The sequence below is a fragment of the Hemibagrus wyckioides genome, linkage group LG15 (assembly GCF_019097595.1).
Source record: "Hemibagrus wyckioides isolate EC202008001 linkage group LG15, SWU_Hwy_1.0, whole genome shotgun sequence".
NCBI lineage: Eukaryota > Metazoa > Chordata > Actinopteri > Siluriformes > Bagridae > Hemibagrus > Hemibagrus wyckioides.
The window spans coordinates 13,563,899-13,585,840 of NC_080724.1; the positions used below are offsets into that span (position 1 = coordinate 13,563,899).

Consider the following 21,942-nt stretch of genomic DNA (forward strand, 5'->3'; position numbering starts at 1 on the left):
TAAGTCAGTGTCGTGTGAATGTTAGCGGGTCGGTTATAAGAAACGTTAGGAACATGAGGTGGTGAGAGACATGAGCTCTGCTAAGTGGAACACAAATAAAGAACCGGTTAAATTAAGACAATACCCAAACTACTTGATCATTATAAACACACACACACACACACAGTCTGTCTCTTTCTTACCTGTGTGTCCTACAGCTCTGTCTTCTGAAGATGAGGTCAGAGAGACACACTGTCCTATTTCCTGATTTACTACCCGCCTACTTCACTCTCTCTCCCATGCTCCCTCTCTCTCTCTTTCTCCCTCTATCTCTCTCTCTCTTTCTCTCTTTCCCTTTCTCTCCTCTCTCTCTTTTTCCATCTCTCCCCCCCTCCATTTATATCTCTGTCTCAGCAAACGTAAACAAGACACAAAAACAAAGATATATCAGTAGTGCTACTGGTATTACATAAAAATAGAAGAAGTAAGCAATCAGACAAATGAACAAATCCATACAAATTCATATATCTTATTGTTCTGTATTATTAATATTCACATTTAGGTAGTTTCTGTTTCTCTCTCCTTATGTCTTATTCTCCTTTTCGCTCTCTCTCTCTCTCTCTCTCTCTCTCTCTCAGGTTTGTGTGAAATGTTTCTCATCTCTCTGAATGATTTTCTGACCTACCAGAAAGCAGAATGTAATCATGTGGCTTCAGCTGTGGTACGCTGACAGGAATAAAACACGATGACGTCACTGTTTCAGACCGAACTGTTCAGATAAAGCAAGCTCCAATTACAATTAAAAAACAGAATTTCATTTCAACTAGTGCCGTTTGCACCCATTTCCTCCTCTACAAAATCTGTGGTGTTAGTCAGACCCTTCTGAAGTTGATAAATAAGTAAACAAACAAATAATATAAACATTTTAATTTAAAGTTATCTGCGAGCAGAAATAATGTGCATGCACTCCCGAGGTTTGACCACAGAGGGCGCTTTTGGGCAACATTTTCAGTCGTGGTCTGAAATCTGAATCTGTTTTCCTGAACGGTGACATAATAAGCGCTAAATGCTAAATAAAATCCCTTCATTCATCCTTTCATTCAGATCCTTTCATCCATTCATCTTTAGTTAGCGCTATATACTGCTGAGGTGGATCTCTCTCTCTCTCTCTCTCTGACTCTCTTTCTCTCTCTCTCTCTCTCTCTCTCTCTCACACACACACACACACACACACAAATTGTTTTAGTGAGATAAGATGTGTGTGTGTGTGTCTTAGGTGTAATGTTGTGGGTGTCTTAGGTGTAATTCAAATACAAATGAGCTTTACTCTCTCTCTCTCTCTCTCTCTCTCTCCCTCTCTCAGCATTCTACTCAGGCATGACTGCAGCCAAAACCCATCATTCTAACTGATGATGTCATCAGAGTGAGACAGGAAAGTTGTGTGTGTGTGTGTGTGTCAGAGAGAGAAAGAGAAAGAGAGAGAGAGAGAGAGAGAGAGAGAGAGCAGTACACACATACAGAATCTTGTATCGTTTAAAACAATCTAAAACAAAGGAGCAACTATAATATTTTCTGTGCTGATTTACAACAAATCACGTTACAATGTAACCATAGCAACCCTCCTGCCTGTCCGTACTAGTATCAGCTACCTAGCCTAGATCGCTCTCTCGGTTAGCTTTATTATCAGAGTCACTGCCAGTTTCAGCAATGAACAGCTCAGAGTCAGTAAAACACTCCTCAGCTTCAGCCTGCCTAACATACGCTAAACGAGCTTTACCTGATACATCCACTGATGAAGATGATGATGTAAGTGCTTTCAAGACTTTCTGAGAGAAATGCATTCACACTGACTTTATCATTTTTCATTCACTAATTAGAAAGTATTAATCCACCATTAATCCCCCCCCCACACACACACACCTTCATTTTTCATCTTTATTATGCCTCCATTGGTGATGTCAGTTGCTACGCAACCAGTGGAGCCTGATAGTTTCCATGGTGACTGGAGAGTGGCATCATGAACTGAATAAAAGGAGTGATGGAGAGAAAGATGGACAGACAGATAAGTGTGTTTGTGTGTGTGTGTGTGTGTTCAATTCTGACTGGTCAGAGACAGATGGACAGACAGAGAGATAGAGAGCGTGGGAAAATTCTATGAGGCTGTGTCTGACCTGCAGAGTGGGAACACAGACTCTCTCAATCACAAACACACACACACACTCACAAGCGTGCAGGACAATACGAGTTATGCAAAAATGAGTCATGAGAATAGCTTGTGAGATTCATCTTACTGTTTGTGTGTGTGTGTCTGTGTGTGTGTGTTCACTCAGAAACACAGCAAGCCAAGATAAGGCTAATATTTGTTAGTTTTTCTGGTTAGCATTTTAGCCACACATCTGTAAGGCCAGATTAATGTTAGCTAGTTCACTTTAATAAAACTAATCAATTCTCTTACAAACAAATTCTCTCTTCAAGTTAATACGAACACAAAAACACAAATCTTGTCATGTTACTGATAAACTGCAAAGAAGTGTAAACTCCTCTGTCCTGTGTCCTGATGTGATGTGGTGTGGTGTACTGTGTTGTGTGATGTGGTGTGTGATGTGTGATGTGATATTTGATGTGATGAGTGGTGTACTGTGTTGTGTGATGTGGTGTGTGATGTGTGATGTGATATTTGATGTGATGTGTGGTGTACTGTGTTGTGTGATGTGATGTGTGATGTGATATTTGATGTGATGAGTGGTGTACTGTGTTGTGTGATGTGATGTGTGATGTGATATTTGATGTGATGAGTGGTGTACTGTGTTGTGTGATGTGGTGTGTGATGTGATATTTGATGTGATGAGTGGTGTACTGTGTTGTGTGATGTGGTGTGTGATGTGTGATGTACTGTGTTGTGTGATGTGTGATGTGATATTTGATGTGATGTGGTGTACTCTGTTGTGTGATGTGGTGCGTGATGTGATGTGATGTGGTGTACTGTGGTGTGTGATGTGGTGTGTGATGTGATGAGTGGTGTACTGTGGTGTGTGATGTGGTGTGTGATGTGTGATGTGATATTTGATGTGATGTGTGGTGTACTGTGTTGTGTGATGTGGTGTGTGATGTGATATTTTATGTGATGAGTGGTGTACTGTGTTGTGTGATGTGATGTGTGATGTGATGTGTGATGTGATGTGGTGTGGTGTACTGTGTTGTGTGATGTGATGTGTGATGTGATGTGTGATGTGATGTGGTGTGGTGTACTGTGTTGTGTGATGTGGTGTGTGATGTGATGTGGTGTGGTGTACTGTGTTGTGTGATGTGGTGTGTGATGTGATATTTGATGTGATGAGTGGTGTACTGTGTTGTGTGATGTGATGTGTGATGTGATGTGTGATGTGATGTGGTGTGGTGTACTGTGTTGTGTGATGTGGTGTGTGATGTGTGATGTGATATTTGATGTGATGAGTGGTGTACTGTGTTGTGTGATGTGGTGTGTGATGTGATATTTGATGTGATGAGTGGTGTACTGTGTTGTGTGATGTGGTGTGTGATGTGATATTTGATGTGATGTGTGGTGTACTGTGTTGTGTGATGTGTGATGTGATATTTGATGTGATGTGGTGTACTGTGGTGTGTGATGTGGTGCGTGATGTGATGTGATGTGGTGTACTGTGGTGTGTGATGTGGTGTAATGTGGTGTGATGTGGTTTGATGTGGGGTGATGTGGTGTGTGATGTGGGGTGATGTGGTGTGTGATGTGATATTTGATGTGATGTGGTGTACTCTGTTGTGTGATGTGGTGCGTGATGTGATGTGGTGTACTGTGGTGTGATGTGGTTTGATATGGGGTGATGTGGTGTGTGATGTGGGGTGATGTGGTGTGTGATGTGTGATGTGATATTTGATGTGATGTGGTGTACTCTGTTGTGTGATGTGGTGTGTGATGTGATGTGGTGTACTGTGGTGTGTGATGTGGTGCGTGATGTGATGTGGTGTACTGTGGTGTGTGATGTGGTGTGTGATGTGGTGTAATGTGGTGTGATGTGGTTTGATGTGGGGTGATGTGGTGTGTGATGTGGGGTGATGTGGGGTGTGATGTGTGATGTGGTGTGTGATGTGATATTTGATGTGATGTGGTGTGGTGTACTGTGTTGTGTGATGTGATGTGTGATGTGATATTTGATGTGATGAGTGGTGTACTGTGTTGTGTGATGTGGTGTGTGATGTGATATTTGATGTGATGTGTGGTGTACTGTGTTGTGTGGTGTGATGTGTGATGTGATATTTGATGTGATGAGTGGTGTACTGTGTTGTGTGATGTGATGTGTGATGTGATGTGTGATGTGATGTGGTGTGGTGTACTGTGTTGTGTGATGTGATGTGTGATGTGATATTTGATGTGATGAGTGGTGTACTGTGTTGTGTGATGTGATGTGTGATGTGATATTTGATGTGATGTGGTGTGGTGTACTGTGTTGTGTGATGTGGTGTGTGATGTGATGAGTGGTGTACTGTGTTGTGTGATGTGGTGTGTGATGTGATATTTGATGTGATGTGGTGTGGTGTACTGTGTTGTGTGATGTGATGTGTGATGTGATATTTGATGTGATGAGTGGTGTACTGTGTTGTGTGATGTGGTGTGTGATGTGATATTTGATGTGATGTGGTGTGGTGTACTGTGTTGTGTGATGTGGTGTGTGATGTGATATTTGATGTGATGTGATGAGTGGTGTACTGTGTTGTGTGATGTGGTGTGTGATGTGATATTTGATGTGATGTGTGGTGTACTGTGTTGTGTGATGTGGTGTGTGATGTGTGATGTGATATTTGATGTGATGTGGTGTACTCTGTTGTGTGATGTGGTGCGTGATGTGATGTGATGTGGTGTACTGTGGTGTGTGATGTGGTGCGTGATGTGATGTGGTGTACTGTGGTGTGTGATGTGGTGTAATGTGGTGTGATGTGGTTTGATGTGGGGTGATGTGGGGTGATGTGGTGTGTGATGTGGGGTGATGTGGTGTGTGATGTGATGAGTGGTGTACTGTGTTGTGTGATGTGATGTGTGATGTGATATTTGATGTGATGTGGTGTGGTGTGGTGTACTGTGTTGTGTGATGTGGTGTGTGATGTGATGTGGTGTACTGTGGTGTGTGATGTGGTGCGTGATGTGATGTGGTGTACTGTGGTGTGTGATGTGGTGTGTGATGTGGTTTGATGTGGTGTGATGTGGTTTGATGTGGGGTGATGTGGTGTGTGATGTGGGGTGATGTGGGGTGATGTGGGGTGTGATGTGTGATGTGGTGTGTGATGTGGTGTGTGATGTGGGGTGATGTGGTGTGTGATATGGTGTGTAATGTGGTGTGATGTGATGTGTGATGTGATCTGTGATGTGGTGTGTGATGTGTGATGATGTGTGATGTGGTGTGTGATGTGTGATGTGGTGTGTGATGTGGTGTGTGATGTAGTGTGATGTAGTGTGATGTGGTGTGATGTGGTGTGTGATGTGGGGTGATGTGGTGTGTAATGTGATCTGTGATGTGGTGTGTGATGTGTGATGATGTGTAATGTGGTGTGATGTGTGATGTGGTGTGTGATGTGGTGTGTGATGTGGTGTGGTGTGTGATGTGGTGTGTGATGTGGTGTGATATGATGTGTAATGTGGCGTGTGATGTGGTGTGATATGATGTGTGATGTGGTGTGTGATGATGTGTAATGTGGTGTGTAATGTGATTTGTAATGTGGTGTGTGATGTGCTGTGTGATGTGGTGTGTGATGTGGTGTGATGTGATGTGTGATGTGGTGTAATGTGGTGTGTGATGTGATGTGGTGTAATGTGTTGTGTGATGTGGTGTGTGATGTGTGATGTGATATTTAATGTGATGTGGTGTACTCTGTTGTGTGATGTGGTGCGTGATGTGATGTGGTGTACTGTGGTGTGTGATGTGGTGCGTGATGTGGTGTACTGTGGTGTGTGATGTGGTGTAATGTGGTGTGATGTGGTTTGATGTGGGGTGATGTGGGGTGATGTGGTGTGTGATGTGGTGTGTGATGTGTGATGTGATATTTGATGTGATTTGGTGTACTCTGTTGTGTGATGTGGTGTACTGTGGTGTGTGATGTGGTGTGATGTGGTGTGATGTGATGTGGTGTACTGTGGTGTGTGATGTGGTGTGATGTGGTGTGATGTGGTTTGATGTGGGGTGATGTGGTGTGTGATGTGGGGTGTGATGTGTGATGTGGTGTGTGATGTGGGGTGATGTGGTGTGTGGTGTGTGATGATGTGTAATGTGGTGTGTAATGTGGTGTGTGATGTGTGATGTGGTGTGATATGATGTGTGATGTGGTGTGATATGATGTGTAATGTGGCGTGTGATGTGGTGTGATATGATGTGTGATGTGGTGTGTGATGATGTGTAATGTGGTGTGTAATGTGATTTGTAATGTGGTGTGTGATGTGATGTGTGATGTGGTGTAATGTGGTGTGATGTGTGATGTGGTGTGATGTGGTGTAATGTGATGTGTGATGTGGTGTGTGATGTGGTGTAATGTGATGTGTGATGTGGTGTAATGTGATGTGTGATGTGGTGTAATGTGATGTGTGATGTGGTGTGTGATGTGGTGTGATGTGGTGTAATGTGATGTGTGATGTGGTGTGATGTGGTGTAATGTGATGTGTGATGTGGTGTGATGTGGTGTAATGTGATGTGTGATGTGGTGTGATGTGGTGTAATGTGATGTGTGATGTGGTGTGTGATTTGATGTGTGATGTGTGATTTGATGTGATGTGGTGTACTGTGGTGTGTGATGAGATGTGTGTACTGTGGTGTGTGATGTGGTGTGTGATGTGGTGTAATGTGGTTTGATGTGGGGTGATGTGGTGTGTGATGTGTAGAATGTGGTGTGTGATGTGGTGTGATGTGGTGTGATGTGGTGTGGAATGTGGTGTGTGGTGTGGTGTGTGATGTGGTGTAATGTGGTTTGATGTGGTGTGTGATGTGGTGTAATGTGGTTTGATGTGGTGTGTGATGTGTGGAATGTGGTGTGTGATGTGGTGTGGAATGTGGGGTGATGTGGTGTGTGATGTGGTGTGGTGTGATGTGGTGTGATGTGGTGTGTGATGTGGTGTGTGATGTAGGGTGATGTGGTGTGTGATGTGGGGTGATGTGGTGTGATGTGGTGTGTGATGTGATGTGATGTGGTGTGTGATGTGGTGTTATGTGGTGTGTGATGTGGTGAGATGTGGTGTGTGATGTGGTGTGTGATGTGGTGTGATGTGTGATGTGGTGTGTGATGTGGTGTTATGTGGTGTGTGATGTGGTGTGTGATGTGGTGTGTGATGTGGTGTGATGTGATGTGGTGTAATGAGATGTGGTGTGTGATGTGGTGTGTGATGTGGTGTGTGATGTGGTGTGGTGTGATGTGGGGTGATGTGGTGTGATGTTGTATGTGGTGTGGTGTGATGTGGTGTGATGTGGGGTGATGTGGTGTGATGTTGTATGTGGTGTGGTGTGATGTTGTGTGTGATGTGGTGTGATGTGAGATGTGGTGTGTGATGTGGTGTGATGTTGTATGTGGTGTGGTGTGATGTGGTGTGATGTGGTGTGATGTGGTGTGATGTGGGGTGATGTGGTGTGATGTTGTATGTGGTGTGGTGTGATGTGGGGTGATGTGGTGTGATGTATGTGGTGTGGTGTGATGTGGTGTGTGATGTGGTGTGATGTGGTGTGTGATGTGGTGTGATGTGAGATGTGGTGTGTGATGTGGTGTGATGTTGTATGTGGTGTGGTGTGATGTGGTGTGTGATGTGGTGTGATGTGGTGTGATGTGAGATGTGGTGTGTGATATGGTGTGTGATGTGGTGTGATGTAGTGTGATGTGGGGTGATGTGGTGTGTGATGTGATGTGTGATGTGATGTGATGTGGGGTGATGTGGTGTGTGACGTGATGTGGTGTGGTGTAATGTGGTGTGTGATGTAGTATGATGTAGTATGATGTGGTGTGTGATGTAGTTTGATGTGGGGTGATGTGGTGTGTGACGTGGTGTGTGATGTGGTGTAATGTGGTGTGTGATGTGGTGTAATGTGGTGTGTGATGTGGTGTGTGATGTGGGGTGATGTGGGGTGATGTGGTGTGATGTGGGGTGATGTGGTGTGTGATGTGGTGTGTAATGTTGTGTGTGATGTGGTGTGTAATGTTGTGTGTGATGTGGTGTGTGATGTGATGTGGTGTGTAATGTGTGTGACGTGGTGTGTGATGTGGTGTGATGTGGGGTGATGTGGTGTGTGATGTGGTGTGTAATGTTGTGTGTGATGTGGTGTGTGATGTAATGTGGTGTGTGACGTGATGTGGTGTGATGTGGTGTGTGACGTGATGTGGTGTGTGACGTGATGTGGTGTAATGTGGTGTGTGACGTGATGTGGTGTAATGTGGTGTGTGACGTGATGTGGTGTAATGTGGTGTGTGACGTGATGTGGTGTGATGTGGTGTGTGATGTGGTGTGATGTGGTGTGTGACGTGATGTGGTGTGTGACGTGATGTGGTGTAATGTGGTGTGTGACGTGATGTGGTGTAATGTGGTGTGTGACGTGATGTGGTCTGATGTGGTGTGTGACGTGATGTGGTGTGTGATGTGGTGTGATGTGAGATATGGTGTGTGATGTGGTGTGATGTGGTGTGATGTAGTGTGATGTGGGGTGATGTGGTGTGTGATGTGGTGTGTGATGTGATGTGTGATGTGATGTGATGTGGGGTGATGTGGTGTGTGACGTGATGTGGTGTGGTGTAATGTGGTGTGTGATGTAGTATGATGTGGTGTGTGATGTAGTTTGATGTGGGGTGATGTGGTGTGTGACGTGGTGTGTGACGTGGTGTGTGATGTGGTGTAATGTGGTGTGTGATGTGGGGTGATGTGGTGTGATGTGGGGTGATGTGGTGTGTAATGTTGTGTGTGATGTGGTGTGTAATGTTGTGTGTGATGTGGTGTGTGATGTGATGTGGTGTGTAATGTTGTGTGTGATGTGGTGTGTGATGTGGTGTGTAATGTTGTGTGTGATGTGGTGTGTAATGTTGTGTGTGATGTGGTGTGTGATGTGATGTGGTGTGTAATGTTGTGTGTGACGTGGTATGTGATGTGGGGTGATGTGGTGTGTGATGTGGTGTGTAATGTTGTGTGTGATGTGGTGTGTGATGTAATGTGGTGTGTGACGTGATGTGGTGTGATGTGGTGTGTGATGTGGTGTGATGTGGTGTGTGACGTGATGTGGTGTGTGACGTGATGTGGTGTAATGTGGTGTGTGACGTGATGTGGTGTGTGACGTGATGTGGTGTAATGTGGTGTGTGACGTGATGTGGTCTGATGTGGTGTGTGACGTGATGTGGTGTGTGACGTGATGTGGTGTGTGACGTGATGTGGTGTAATGTGGTGTGTGACGTGATGTGGTGTGATGTGGTGTGTGATGTGTGTGATGTGGTGTGTGACGTGGTGTGTGATGTGGTGTGTGACGTGATGTGGTGTGATGTGGTGTGTGACGTGGTGTGTGATGTGTTGTGTGACGTGATGTGGTGTGATGTGGTGTGTGATGTGGTGTAATGTGGTGTGTGATGTGTGTGATGTGGTGTGTGACGTGGTGTGTGATGTGGTGTGTGACGTGATGTGGTGTGTGACGTGGTGTGTGGTGTGATGTGATGTGTGATGTGGTGTAATGTGGTGTGTGATGTGTGTGATGTGGTGTGTGACGTGGTGTGTGATGTGATGTGGTGTGATGTGGTGTGTGATGTGGTGTGATGTGGTGTGTGATGTGTGTGATGTGGTGTGTGACGTGGTGTGGTGTGTGATGTGGTGTGTGATGTGGGGTGATGTGGTGTGTGATGTGGTGTGTGATGTGGGGTGATGTGGTGGGTGATGTGGTGTGTGATGTGGGGTGTGATGTGGGGTGATGTGGTGTGTGATGTGGGGTGTGATGTGGGGTGATGTGGTGTGTGATGTGGGGTGTGATGTGGGGTGATGTGGTGTGTGATGTGGTGTGTGATGTGGGGTGATGTGGTGTGTGATGTGGTATGTGATGTGTAATGTGGTGTGTGATGTGATATGGTGTGATGTGGTATGTGATGTGTAATGTGGTATGTGATGTAATGTGGTGTGTGATGTAGTGTGATGTGGTGTGTGATGTGATGTGGTGTAATGTGGTGTGTGATATGGTGTGATGTAGTGTGATGTGGTGTGGTGTAATGTGGTGTGTGATGTAGTGTGATGTGGTGTAATGTGATGTGTGATGTGATGTGGTGTAATGTGGTGTGTGATGTAGTGTGATGTGGTGTGGTGTAATGTGGTGTGTGATGTAGTGTGATGTGGTGTGTGATGTAGTGTGATGTGGTGTGTGATGTGGTGTGTGATGTGATGTGGTGTAATGTGGTGTGTGATGTGGTGTGATGTGGTGTGTAATGTGGTGTGATGTGGTGTGATATGGTGTGATGTGGTGTGTGATGTGATTTGATGTGGTGTGTAATGGTGTGTGATGTGATGTGGTGTAATGTGGTGTGTGATATGGTGTGATGTAGTGTGATGTGGTGTGTGATGTGGTGTGTGATGTGATGTGGTGTGTGATGTGGTGTGTGATGTGGTGTGTGATGTGGTGTGTGATGTGGGGTGATGTGGTGTGTGATGTAGGGTGATGTGGTGTGTGATGTGGGGTGATGTAGTGTGATGTGGTGTGTGATGTGGGGTGATGTGGTGTGTGATGTAGGGTGATGTGGTGTGTGATGTGGGGTGATGTGGTGTGATGTGGTGTGTGATGTGGTGTTATGTGGTGTAATGTTGTGTTATGTGGTGTGTGATGTGGTGTGATGTGGTGTGATGTGTGATGTGGTGTTATGTGGTGTTATGTGGTGTGTGATGTGGTGAGATGTGGTGTGTGATGTGATGTGTGATGTGGTGTAATGAGATGTGGTGTGTGATGTGGGGTGATGTGGTGTGATGTATGTGGTGTGATGTGGTGTGTGATGTGGTGTGATGTGGTGTGTGACGTGGTGTGTGATGTGGTGTGATGTGGTGTGTGATGTGGTGTGATGTGGGGTGATGTGGTGTGTGATGTGGTGTGTGATGTGGGGTGATGTGGTGTGTGATGTGGGGTGATGTGGTGTGTGATGTGGTGTGTGACGTGGTGTGTGATGTGGTGTGATGTGGTGTGTGATGTGGGGTGATGTGGTGTGTGATGTGGTGTGTGACGTGGTGTGTGATGTGGTGTGATGTGGGGTGATGTGGTGTGTGATGTGGTGTGTGATGTGGGGTGATGTGGTGTGTGATGTGGTGTGTAATGTGGTGTGTGATGGGATATGGTGTGATGTGGTATGTGATGTGTAATGTGGTGTGTGATGTGATATGGTGTGATGTGGTATGTGATGTGGTGTGATGTGGTGTGTGGTGTATGATGTGATGGGTGTAATGTGGTGTGTGATGTGGTGTGATGTGGTGTGTGATGTGATGGGTGTAATGTGGTGTGTGATGTGGTGTGATGTGGTGTGTGATGTGATGTGGTGTAATGTGGTGTGTGATGTAGTGTGATGTGATGTGTGATGTAGTGTGATATGGTTTGACATGGTTTGATATGATGTGGTTTAATGTGTGATGTGATGTGGTTTTATGTGTGATGTGGTTTAATGTGTGATGTAATGTGGTTTGATGTGTGATGTGGTTTGATGTGTGATGTGATTTGATGTGGTTTGATGTGATGTGGTTTAATGTGATGTGGTTTGATGTGATGTGGTTTAATGTGATGTGGTTTAATGTGATGTGGTTTGATTTGATGTGGTCTAATGTGCGATGTGATTTGATGTGGTTTGATGTGATGTGGTTTGATGTGTGATGTGGTTTGATGTGTGATGTGGTTTGATGTGATGTGGTTTAATGTGATGTGGTTTGATTTGATGTGGTCTAATGTGCGATGTGATTTGATGTGGTTTGATGTGATGTGGTTTGATGTGTGATGTGGTTTGTTGTGATGTGGTGTGATGCGATGTGGTTTAATGTGTAATGTGATTTGATGTGATGTGGTTTGATGTGTGATGTGATGTGGTTTGATGTGATGTGGTTTGATGTGTGATGTGATGTGGTTTGATGTGTGATGTGGTTTGATGTGTGATGTGATGTGGTTTGATGTGATGTGGTTTGATGTGTGATGTGATGTGGTTTGATGTGTGATGTGATGTGGTTTGATGTGTGATGTGGTTTGATGTGTGATGTGATGTGGTTTGATGTGATGTGGTTTGATGTGTGATGTGATGTGATTTGATGTGGTTTGATGTGTGATGTGATGTGGTTTGATGTGTGATGTGATGTGGTTTGATGTGTTATGTGGTTTGATGTGTGATGTGGTTTTATGTGTGATGTGGTTTTATGTGATGTGATGTGGTTTGATGTGTGATGTGGTTTGATGTGTGATGTGGTTTTATGTGTGATGTGGTTTTATGTGATGTGATGTGGTTTGATGTGATGTGGTTTTATGTGTGATGTGGTTTGATGTGTGATGTGATGTGGTTTGATGTGTGATGTGGTTTTATGTGTGATGTGGTTTGATGTGTGATGTGATGTGGTTTTATGTGTGATGTGATGTGGCTTGATGTGATGTGATTTGATGTGATGTGGTTTTATGTGTGATGTGGTTTGATGTGTGATATGATGTGATTTGATGTGATGTGGTTTTATGTGGTTTGATGTGATGTGGTTTTATGTGTGATGTGATGTGGCTTGATGTGATGTGATTTGATGTGATGTGGTTTTATGTGTGATGTGGTTTGATGTGTGATATGATGTGATTTGATGTGATGTGGTTTTATGTGGTTTGATGTGATGTGGTTTTATGTGTGATGTGGTTTGATGTGTGATGTGGTTTGATGTGATGTGGTTTGATGTGTGATGTGGTTTGATGTGTGATGTGATGTGGTTTGATGTGATGTGGTTTGATGTGTTATGTGGTTTGATGTGTGATGTGATGTGGTTTGATGTGATGTGGTTTTATGTGTGATGTGGTTTGATGTGTGATGTGATGTGGTTTGATGTGTGATGTGATGTGGTTTTATGTGTTGTGGTTTTATGTGTGATGTGGTTTGATGTGTGATGTGGTTTGATGTGTGATGTGGTTTGATGTGTGATGTGATGTGGTTTGATGTGTGATGTGATGTGGTTTTATGTGTGATGTGGTTTGATGTGTTGTGGTTTTATGTGTGATGTGGTTTGATGTGTGATGTGGTTTGATGTGTGATGTGATTTGATGTGATGTGGTTTGATGTGTGATGTGGTTTGATGTGCGATGTGATGTGGTTTGATGTGATGTGGTTTTATGTGTGATGTGATGTGGTTTGATGTGTGATGTGATGTGGTTTGATGTGATGTGGTTTTATGTGTGATGGGGTTTGATGTGTGATGTGATGTGGTTTGATGTGCGATGTGATGTGGTTTGATGTGATGTGGTTTTATGTGTGATGGGGTTTTATGTGTGATGTGATGTGCTTTGATGTGCGATGTGATGTGATTTGATGTGTGATGTGGTTTGATGTGTGATGTGATTTGATGTGATGTGGTTTGATGTGTGATGTGGTTTGATGTGCGATGTGATGTGGTTTGATGTGATGTGGTTTTATGTGTGATGTGATGTGGTTTGATGTGTAATGTGATGTGGTTTGATGTGATGTGGTTTTATGTGTGATGGGGTTTTATGTGTGATGTGATGTGCTTTGATGTGCGATGTGATGTGATTTGATGTGATGTGGTTTTATGTGTGATGGGGTTTTATGTGTGATGTGATGTGCTTTGATGTGCGATGTGATGTGATTTGATGTGATGTGGTTTGATGTGTGATGTGATGTGGTTTGATGTGATGTGGTTTGATGTGTGATGTGATGTGATGTGATTTGATGTGATGTGGTTTGATGTGTGATGTGATGTGGTTTGATGTGATGTGGTTTGATGTGTGATGTGATTTGATGTGATGTGGTTTGATGTGTGATGTGATGTGATGTGGTTTGATGTGCGATGTGATGTGGTTTGATGTGATGTGATTTGATGTGATGTGGTTTGATGTGTAATGTGATGTGGTTTGATGTGATGTGGTTTGATGTGTGATGTGGTTTGATGTGCGATGTGATGTGATTTGATGTGATGTGGTTTGATGTGTGATGTGATGTGGTTTGATGTGATGTGGTTTGATGTGTGATGTGATGTGGTTTGATGTGATGTGGTTTGATGTGTGATGTTATGTGGTTTGATGTGTGATGTGATGTGGTTTGATGTGTGATGTGGTTTGATGTGCGATGTTATGTGGTTTGATGTGTGATGTGATGTGGTTTGATGTGATGTGGTTTGATGTGGTTTGATGTGATGTGGTTTGATGTGCGATGTTATGTGATTTGATGTGTGATGTGGTTTGATGTGTGATGTGATGTGGTTTGATGTGTGATGTGATGTGGTTTGATGTGATGTGGTTTGATGTGTGATGTGATGTGGTTTGATGTGATGTGGTTTGATGTGTGATGTGATGTGGTTTGATGTGATGTGGTTTGATGTGTGATGTGATGTGGTTTTATGTGTGATGTGCTTTGATGTGCGATGTGATGTGATTTGATGTGATGTGGTTTGATGTGTAATGTGATGTGGTTTGATGTGATGTGGTTTGATGTGTGATGTGATGTGGTTTGATGTGTGATGTTATGTGGTTTGATGTGTGATGTGATGTGGTTTGATGTGTGATGTGATGTGGTTTGATGTGTGATGTTATGTGGTTTGATGTGTGATGTGATGTGGTTTGATGTGTGATGTGATGTGGTTTGATGTGTGATGTGATGTGGTTTGATGTGTGATGTTATGTGGTTTGATGTGTGATGTGATGTGGTTTGATGTGATGTGGTTTGATGTGATGTGGTTTGATGTGTGATGTGATGTGGTTTGATGTGATGTGGTTTGATGTGTGATGTTATGTGGTTTGATGTGTGATGTGATGTGGTTTGATGTGTGATGTGATGTGGTTTGATGTGTGATGTGATGTGGTTTGATGTGATGTGGTGTGATGTGTGATGTGATGTGGTTTGATGTGTGATGTGATGTGGTTTGATGTGTGATGTGATGTGGTTTGATGTGTGATGTTATGTGGTTTGATGTGTGATGTGATGTGGTTTGATGTGTGATGTGATGTGGTTTGATGTGTGATGTGATGTGGTTTGATGTGTGATGTGATGTGGTTTGATGTGTGATGTGATGTGGTTTGATGTGATGTGGTTTGATGTGTGATGTGATGTGGTTTGATGTGTGATGTGATGTGGTTTGATGTGTGATGTGATGTGGTTTGATGTGTGATGTGATGTGGTTTGATGTGTGATGTGGTTTGATGTGTGATGTGATGTGGTTTGATGTGTGATGTGATGTGGTTTGATGTGTGATGTTATGTGGTTTGATGTGTGATGTGATGTGGTTTGATGTGATGTGGTTTGATGTGTGATGTGATGTGGTTTGATGTGTGATGTGATGTGGTTTTATGTGATGTGGTTTGATGTGATGTGGTTTGATGTGTGATGTGATGTGGTTTGATGTGCGATGTGATGTGGTTTGATGTGCGATGTTATGTGGTTTGATGTGTGATGTGATGTGGTTTGATGTGATGTGGTTTGATGTGTGATGTGATGTGGTTTGATGTGATGTGGTTTGATGTGTGATGTGATGTGGTTTGATGTGCGATGTTATGTGGTTTGATGTGTGATGTGATGTGGTTTGATGTGCGATGTGATGTGGTTTGATGTGTGATGTGATGTGGTTTGATGTGTGATGTGATGTGGTTTGATGTGTGATGTGATGTGGTTTGATGTGTGATGTGATGTGGTTTGATGTGTGATGTGGTTTGATGTGCGATGTTATGTGGTTTGATGTGTGATGTGATGTGGTTTGATGTGATGTGGTTTGATGTGTGATGTGATGTGGTTTGATGTGATGTGGTTTGATGTGTGATGTGATGTGGTTTGATGTGTGATGTGATGTGGTTTGATGTGTGATGTGATGTGGTTTGATGTGTGATGTGGTTTGATGTGCGATGTTATGTGGTTTGATGTGTGATGTGATGTGGTTTGATGTGATGTGGTTTGATGTGTGATGTGATGTGGTTTGATGTGATGTGGTTTGATGTGTGATGTGATGTGGTTTGATGTGATGTGGTTTGATGTGATGGTTTGATGTGTGATGTGATGTGGTTTTATGTGATGTGGTTTGATGTGTGATGTGATGTGGTTTGATGTGTGATGTGGTTTGATGTGCGATGTTATGTGGTTTGATGTGCGATGTTATGTGGTTTGATGTGTGATGTGATGTGGTTTGATGTGATGTGGTTTGATGTGTGATGTGATGTGGTTTGATGTGATGTGGTTTGATGTGTGATGTGATGTGGTTTGATGTGATGTGGTTTGATGTGCTATGTGATGTGGTTTGATGTGTGATGTGATGTGGTTTGATGTGTGATGTGGTTTGATGTGTGATGTGATGTGGTTTGATGTGATGTGGTTTGATGTGTGATGTGATGTGGTTTGATGTGCTATGTGATGTGGTTTGATGTGCTATGTGATGTGGTTTGATGTGTGATGTGATGTGGTTTGATGTGATGTGGTTTGATGTGTGATGTGATGTGGTTTGATGTGTGATGTGGTTTGATGTGATGTGGTTTGATGTGTGATGTGATGTGGTTTGATGTGTGATGTGGTTTGATGTGTGATGTGGTTTGATGTGTGATGTGGTTTAATGTGTAATGTGATGTGGTTTGATGTGTGATGTGATGTGGTTTGATGTGTGATGTGGTTTGATGTGATGTGGTTTGATGTGTGATGTGGTTTGATGTGTGATGTGGTTTGATGTGATGTGGTTTGATGTGTGATGTGGTTTGATGTGATGTGGTTTAATGTGTAATGTGATGTAGTTTGATGTGATGTGGTTTGATGTGTGATGTGATGTGGTTTGATGTGATGTGGTTTGATGTGTGATGTGATGTGGTTTGATGTGTAATGTGATGTAGTTTGATGTGATGTGGTTTTATGTGCGATGTTATGTGGTTTGATGTGTGATGTGATGTGGTTTGATGTGCGATGTTATGTGGTTTGATGTGTGATGTGATGTGGTTTAATGTGTAATGTGATGTGGTTTGATGTGTGATGTGATGTGGTTTAATGTGTAATGTGATGTGGTTTGATGTGATGTGTGATGTGATGTGGTGTGTGTGTGTGTGATATGGTGTGTGTGTGTGTGTGTGTGTGTGTGTGTGTGCGTGTGTGTGTGTGTGTGTGTGATGTGGTTTGATGTGATGTGGTTTGATGTGTGATGTGATGTGGTTTGATGTGTAATGTGATGTAGTTTGATGTGATGTGGTTTTATGTGCGATGTTATGTGGTTTGATGTGTGATGTGATGTGGTTTGATGTGCGATGTTATGTGGTTTGATGTGTGATGTGATGTGGTTTAATGTGTAATGTGATGTGGTTTGATGTGTGATGTGATGTGGTTTAATGTGTAATGTGATGTGGTTTGATGTGATGTGTGATGTGATGTGGTGTGTGTGTGTGTGTGTGTGTGTGTGTGTGTGTGTGTGTGATGTGGTGTGTGTGTGTGTGTGTGTGTGCGTGTGTGTGTGTGTGTGTGCGTGTGTGTGTGTGTGTGTGTGTGATGTGGTGTGTGATATGGTGTGTGTGTGTGTGATATGGTGTGTGTGTGTGTGTGTGTGTGCGTGTGTGTGCGTGTGTGTGTGTGTGTGTGTGTGTGTGTGTGTGTGATGTGGTGTGTGATATGGTGTGTGTGTGTGTGATGTGGTGTGTGATATGGGGTGTGTGTGTGTGTGTGATGTGGTGTGTGATATGGGGTGTGTGTGTGTGTGTGTGTGTGGTTCTGATGTAGTAATCCTGACTCCACACTGCAGATTAAAGCATCAAGTGGTTTATATCTCTTAACAATCGCAATAAAGAAACACAAATATATTCTGAGCCAGTTTGTGCTTGTTACCATGGTTACATTCCACTATGGCTCACTGTAACAGGATCAGTGATTCAGTCATTCATTTAAAAATTTGATCTACATTAAAGTTGCATAAAGAATCACTCCTGTCAGCCAATCAGAAACCAGGATACTCACTGGGAAAGGTATAGGCACACACACACATACAACTATTTACCACAACTTTATTACACACACACACACACACACACACAAACACTTACCACAACTTTATTACACACACACACACACTCACACACTGAAATCCCAATTTTATCAAACACACACTAACCCCATCACACACACACACACACACACACTTACCACATACAGAAACCCCAAAGTAACCAAGCACACATTAACCACAACTTTATTACACACATACAAATACATAGTTTACACACCTACACACAAACCCCAACTTTATTATACACACACTAACTGCAACTTCATCAACACACACTAAACCCAACTTTATTTTACACACTTTCACACACAGTAACCCCTACTTTACTATTACGCTATAATTATAATGTATGTTTCTCTCTCTACACACACAGGCAACTTGTATAACCACTAACCCCAACTTTATTATGGCCTCACATCCTACGTAGACTCCCTCCTCACAAATGAAACACAGCCCATGTGAACAATTTGCCTGTTGAATATCTCATCACTGATTATGGGTCCTGGCTCATGACATAGACACACAGTGTGTGTTACACTAGAGCTTCCCTCTCACAGAAGGAGCATCACGCCTCAGACCTGTACCATGCATCACACACACACACACACACACACAAACATATATACACAGACACACACACACACACAAACATATATACACAGACACACACACACACACACACACGTCCCAATCACAAAAACGATTAAACAGCAGGACAAATCAGTAAAAGCTCACACACACACACATAATGATTTCCACTTATCCTCTATAACACACATACACCCTCTCTCAATCTCTGACTCGATTCCCGCCAACCTCACACACACGCACACACACACACACACACACACACTCACAGAGAGCTCTTACCTTGGTGGTCACTATGCAGAGGCAGTCCATGGTAGGACTGAGAGAGGCCAGGTGATGCCGTCTCCCTCCCCCCTCCCTCCCTCACTCCCTCGCTCCCTCACTCCCTCCCTCCGTCTGACTGCCAGACCCTTCTTCTCCACAACGCCTCTCTTGTCTCACACACAAACAGTCGAACGAGCCAAAGAGAGAGAAGGAGGAGGGCACAATGAAACCCAAGAGGGAGGGAGAGAGAGCAAGAGAGTGCAAGAGAGAGAGGGGATTGAACGGAAGGAGAGATGGACACAGTGTATGTGTGAGTGAGAGAGATAGAGGGTGACGGTTGTCATGGCAACAAACAGCTGTTGCGCTAAGTGTGCAGTTGTTGCCATAGAGACTAATGTCCGTCGCCATACTGTGGTGTTGCTTTAGCCATTACTGCAGTCCGCATCAGTGTGTGCATATGTGTGTGTGTATGTGAATGTGTGTGTGTGTGTGTGTGCATGCCCGACCAGTCACAGCCCCAGAAGCTCCCCCCTTAATACAGAGGATCTGATACTTTTTGTACACAAGATTCAGTTTCAGTTGCAGTCTGATTGACTGTCTGTGATTCTGTACACACTGGCTTCAGGCGGGAAATCAACACTGTGATAAAATGAGCAAAGCTTTAGCAAAACATTCACACACACACACAAACCCATTCACACTCATACACACACATGCATTCACACACACACACACACAAATTCACACATGCATTCACACACACAGACACACACGCACACATACCTATCACATGCAAACACACTATATTACCTGGGAGCCCTTTGTAGGTGGCTGTGCTTGCGTTTGATTTTGACACACTGTGAGTTCATAAAATTCCTGAATATCTGCATGCACACAGAGAGAGAGAGAGAGAGAGAGAGAGAGAGAGAGAAAGAAAGATATTTTATCATAAAACATTTAAAAGCACAAAACAGAAGCCACTAAGCAATGATACCCGCCTCTTGTAGGAAGAGGGTTTCCTAATCTGGTGTGATTCTGGTCGCATCCTAATCTCTCAATCTCACTAATCTGTGTGTGTGTGAATGGGTTTGTGTGTGTGTGTATGTGTGTGTCTTATACACACCCAGCAGAGCCTGGAACAGGTCACTCTGAAAAACATGCAGCAGTCTCTCAGCTCTCACCCTGAACACTTCACCTGCTGCTGACTGACACGCCTCCATCACCAACAGAGCACGCTCTGTATCTACACACACACAAAACATAAAAATAACAAAAATGTGTCTGAATAAAATGTTCCCAAAATAACGTTACTACAACGTACTGAAAATGTGTTTTGTTAATGGTTTGCTAACTCAAGATTCCTAGTGACACACAAACATTCTGCAAATGTCGTGTTGTGAAACGGTTCACTGATCATTAACAGTGGGTGTGGCTAAGGAAGTGCTGAGCACAACATTTGTGTGACTCCTAGTCATGAACAAAACTAAGGTTTCTGCTCACTAAGTACACATCACTACAGGAGATAAAGAGTGGACACTAAGAAGTGAATATAAATGCCTAATTTAGACAACTATCTTACACTCACACACACACACACACACACACACTGACCTTCCCGTTTCAGAGGCATTTCGTCAGCCTGCTCGTCTCCTCAGCAATCTTCAATTCTCTATATCACCCTCTCTCTCACACACACACACACTTAAACCTCTTTGGGGATTAGTGGGAGTTGATGCACTGTTGGGTGTTGTAGTCCCTATATGTCTCTCACCTCTCTGCTTCCACTTCCCCTTAAGTGTGCATCAGTCACATGACATCATCACCACGCTGTCTAGCTAGTCTGCTGGCAGGTTAGCGTACTGACCGGCTGATTTACTATCTGGATAATGTGCCAAGTAAACTCCTCAAATGTTTAGCTCCTCACACACTCTGCAGTGTCTATTACAAAATACTGCTCTTCTTATGATGGTGGCTTAGTGGTTAGCACTGTTGCCTCACAGCAAGAAGGTCCTGGGTTCGTATCCCGGGTTCGAACAGGCAGGGGCCTTTCTGTGTGTTCTCCCTGTGCCTGTGTGGGTTTACTCCGGGTACTCCGGTTTCCTCCCACAGTCCAAAAACATGTACATTAGGTTGATTGGTAATTCTAAATTGCCCATAGGAGTGAGTGTGAGTGTGTGTGGTTGTCTGTCTATATGTGTGGCCCTGTGATGCACTGGCGACCTGTCCAGGGTGTACCCTGCCTTTCGCCCTATGTGTGCTGGGATAAGCTCCAGCAGATCTCAGTAAACCTAATTAGGAATAGAAAATGGATGGATGGATGGATGTGCATCAGTATGTGTTCTCCTTTCTCAGTAAACAGTTATATAGAACACTAGTCAGACATGAGCTCTAGTTTTAGGGGTGGAGTTTAAATCACCTGTTGCACAAAGTAAATCTTATCCTCTAATCCACACCAGACCAACAGGTAGCTGGCCTCCTACATGACGTTTAGTAAGATCTCCATGGTAGCGGTTCAGGGGGTTCACGCTCTGTGGAAGATCCACTGCGTGACCTGGATGACTATGCTGCATGACTCAAGGCAGTGGAATGGCACAGCTGTGGTTCGACGGCATGATGAGCGTTCACAAAGGAGTCAGCAGAGGAACGATGAAGATCGTCTTGTTTGCCTCAGTTTGCTTTTTGCATTTTTTCTTTTTTTTTAATTTGTTGATTCGGTAAAATAATTCTTTTGTTAGTATTAAGTCAATGTACTTTTCTGTAATGAAAACATGGCCACAATTTGAAGGATAAAGCAATGTCTCTGATTAAGATTTATCTCTCAGATGATTTTGGGTCCAATCTAAGCACAGAGATGTTAAAGGAGCAGAATGTAATTCAGAGATTAAATAAATTATCTGTAAACTTGTACATACATGACACTGTGTATGTAC

The 21,942-nt window shown here is 43.5% G+C and overlaps 1 protein-coding gene across 2 annotated transcripts in view; it reads right to left on the minus strand.

Moving 5' to 3' along the window:
- The window catches only part of dlg4b (discs, large homolog 4b (Drosophila)), a 40,591-nt gene extending 19,934 nt beyond the window's left edge, over positions 1-20,657 (minus strand). For both annotated transcript variants that reach the window (XM_058410866.1, XM_058410865.1), the window contains exons 1-3: positions 20,624-20,657; positions 20,136-20,255; positions 19,823-19,896 (exon numbers count right to left, since the gene is read on the minus strand). In XM_058410866.1, the coding sequence (XP_058266849.1) occupies positions 19,823-19,896; positions 20,136-20,255; positions 20,624-20,642 (213 nt within the window). In that variant the 5' untranslated portion in view covers positions 20,643-20,657. The remainder of the gene's footprint in view (positions 1-19,822; positions 19,897-20,135; positions 20,256-20,623) is intronic.
- Positions 20,658-21,942: the final 1,285 nt, after the last annotated feature.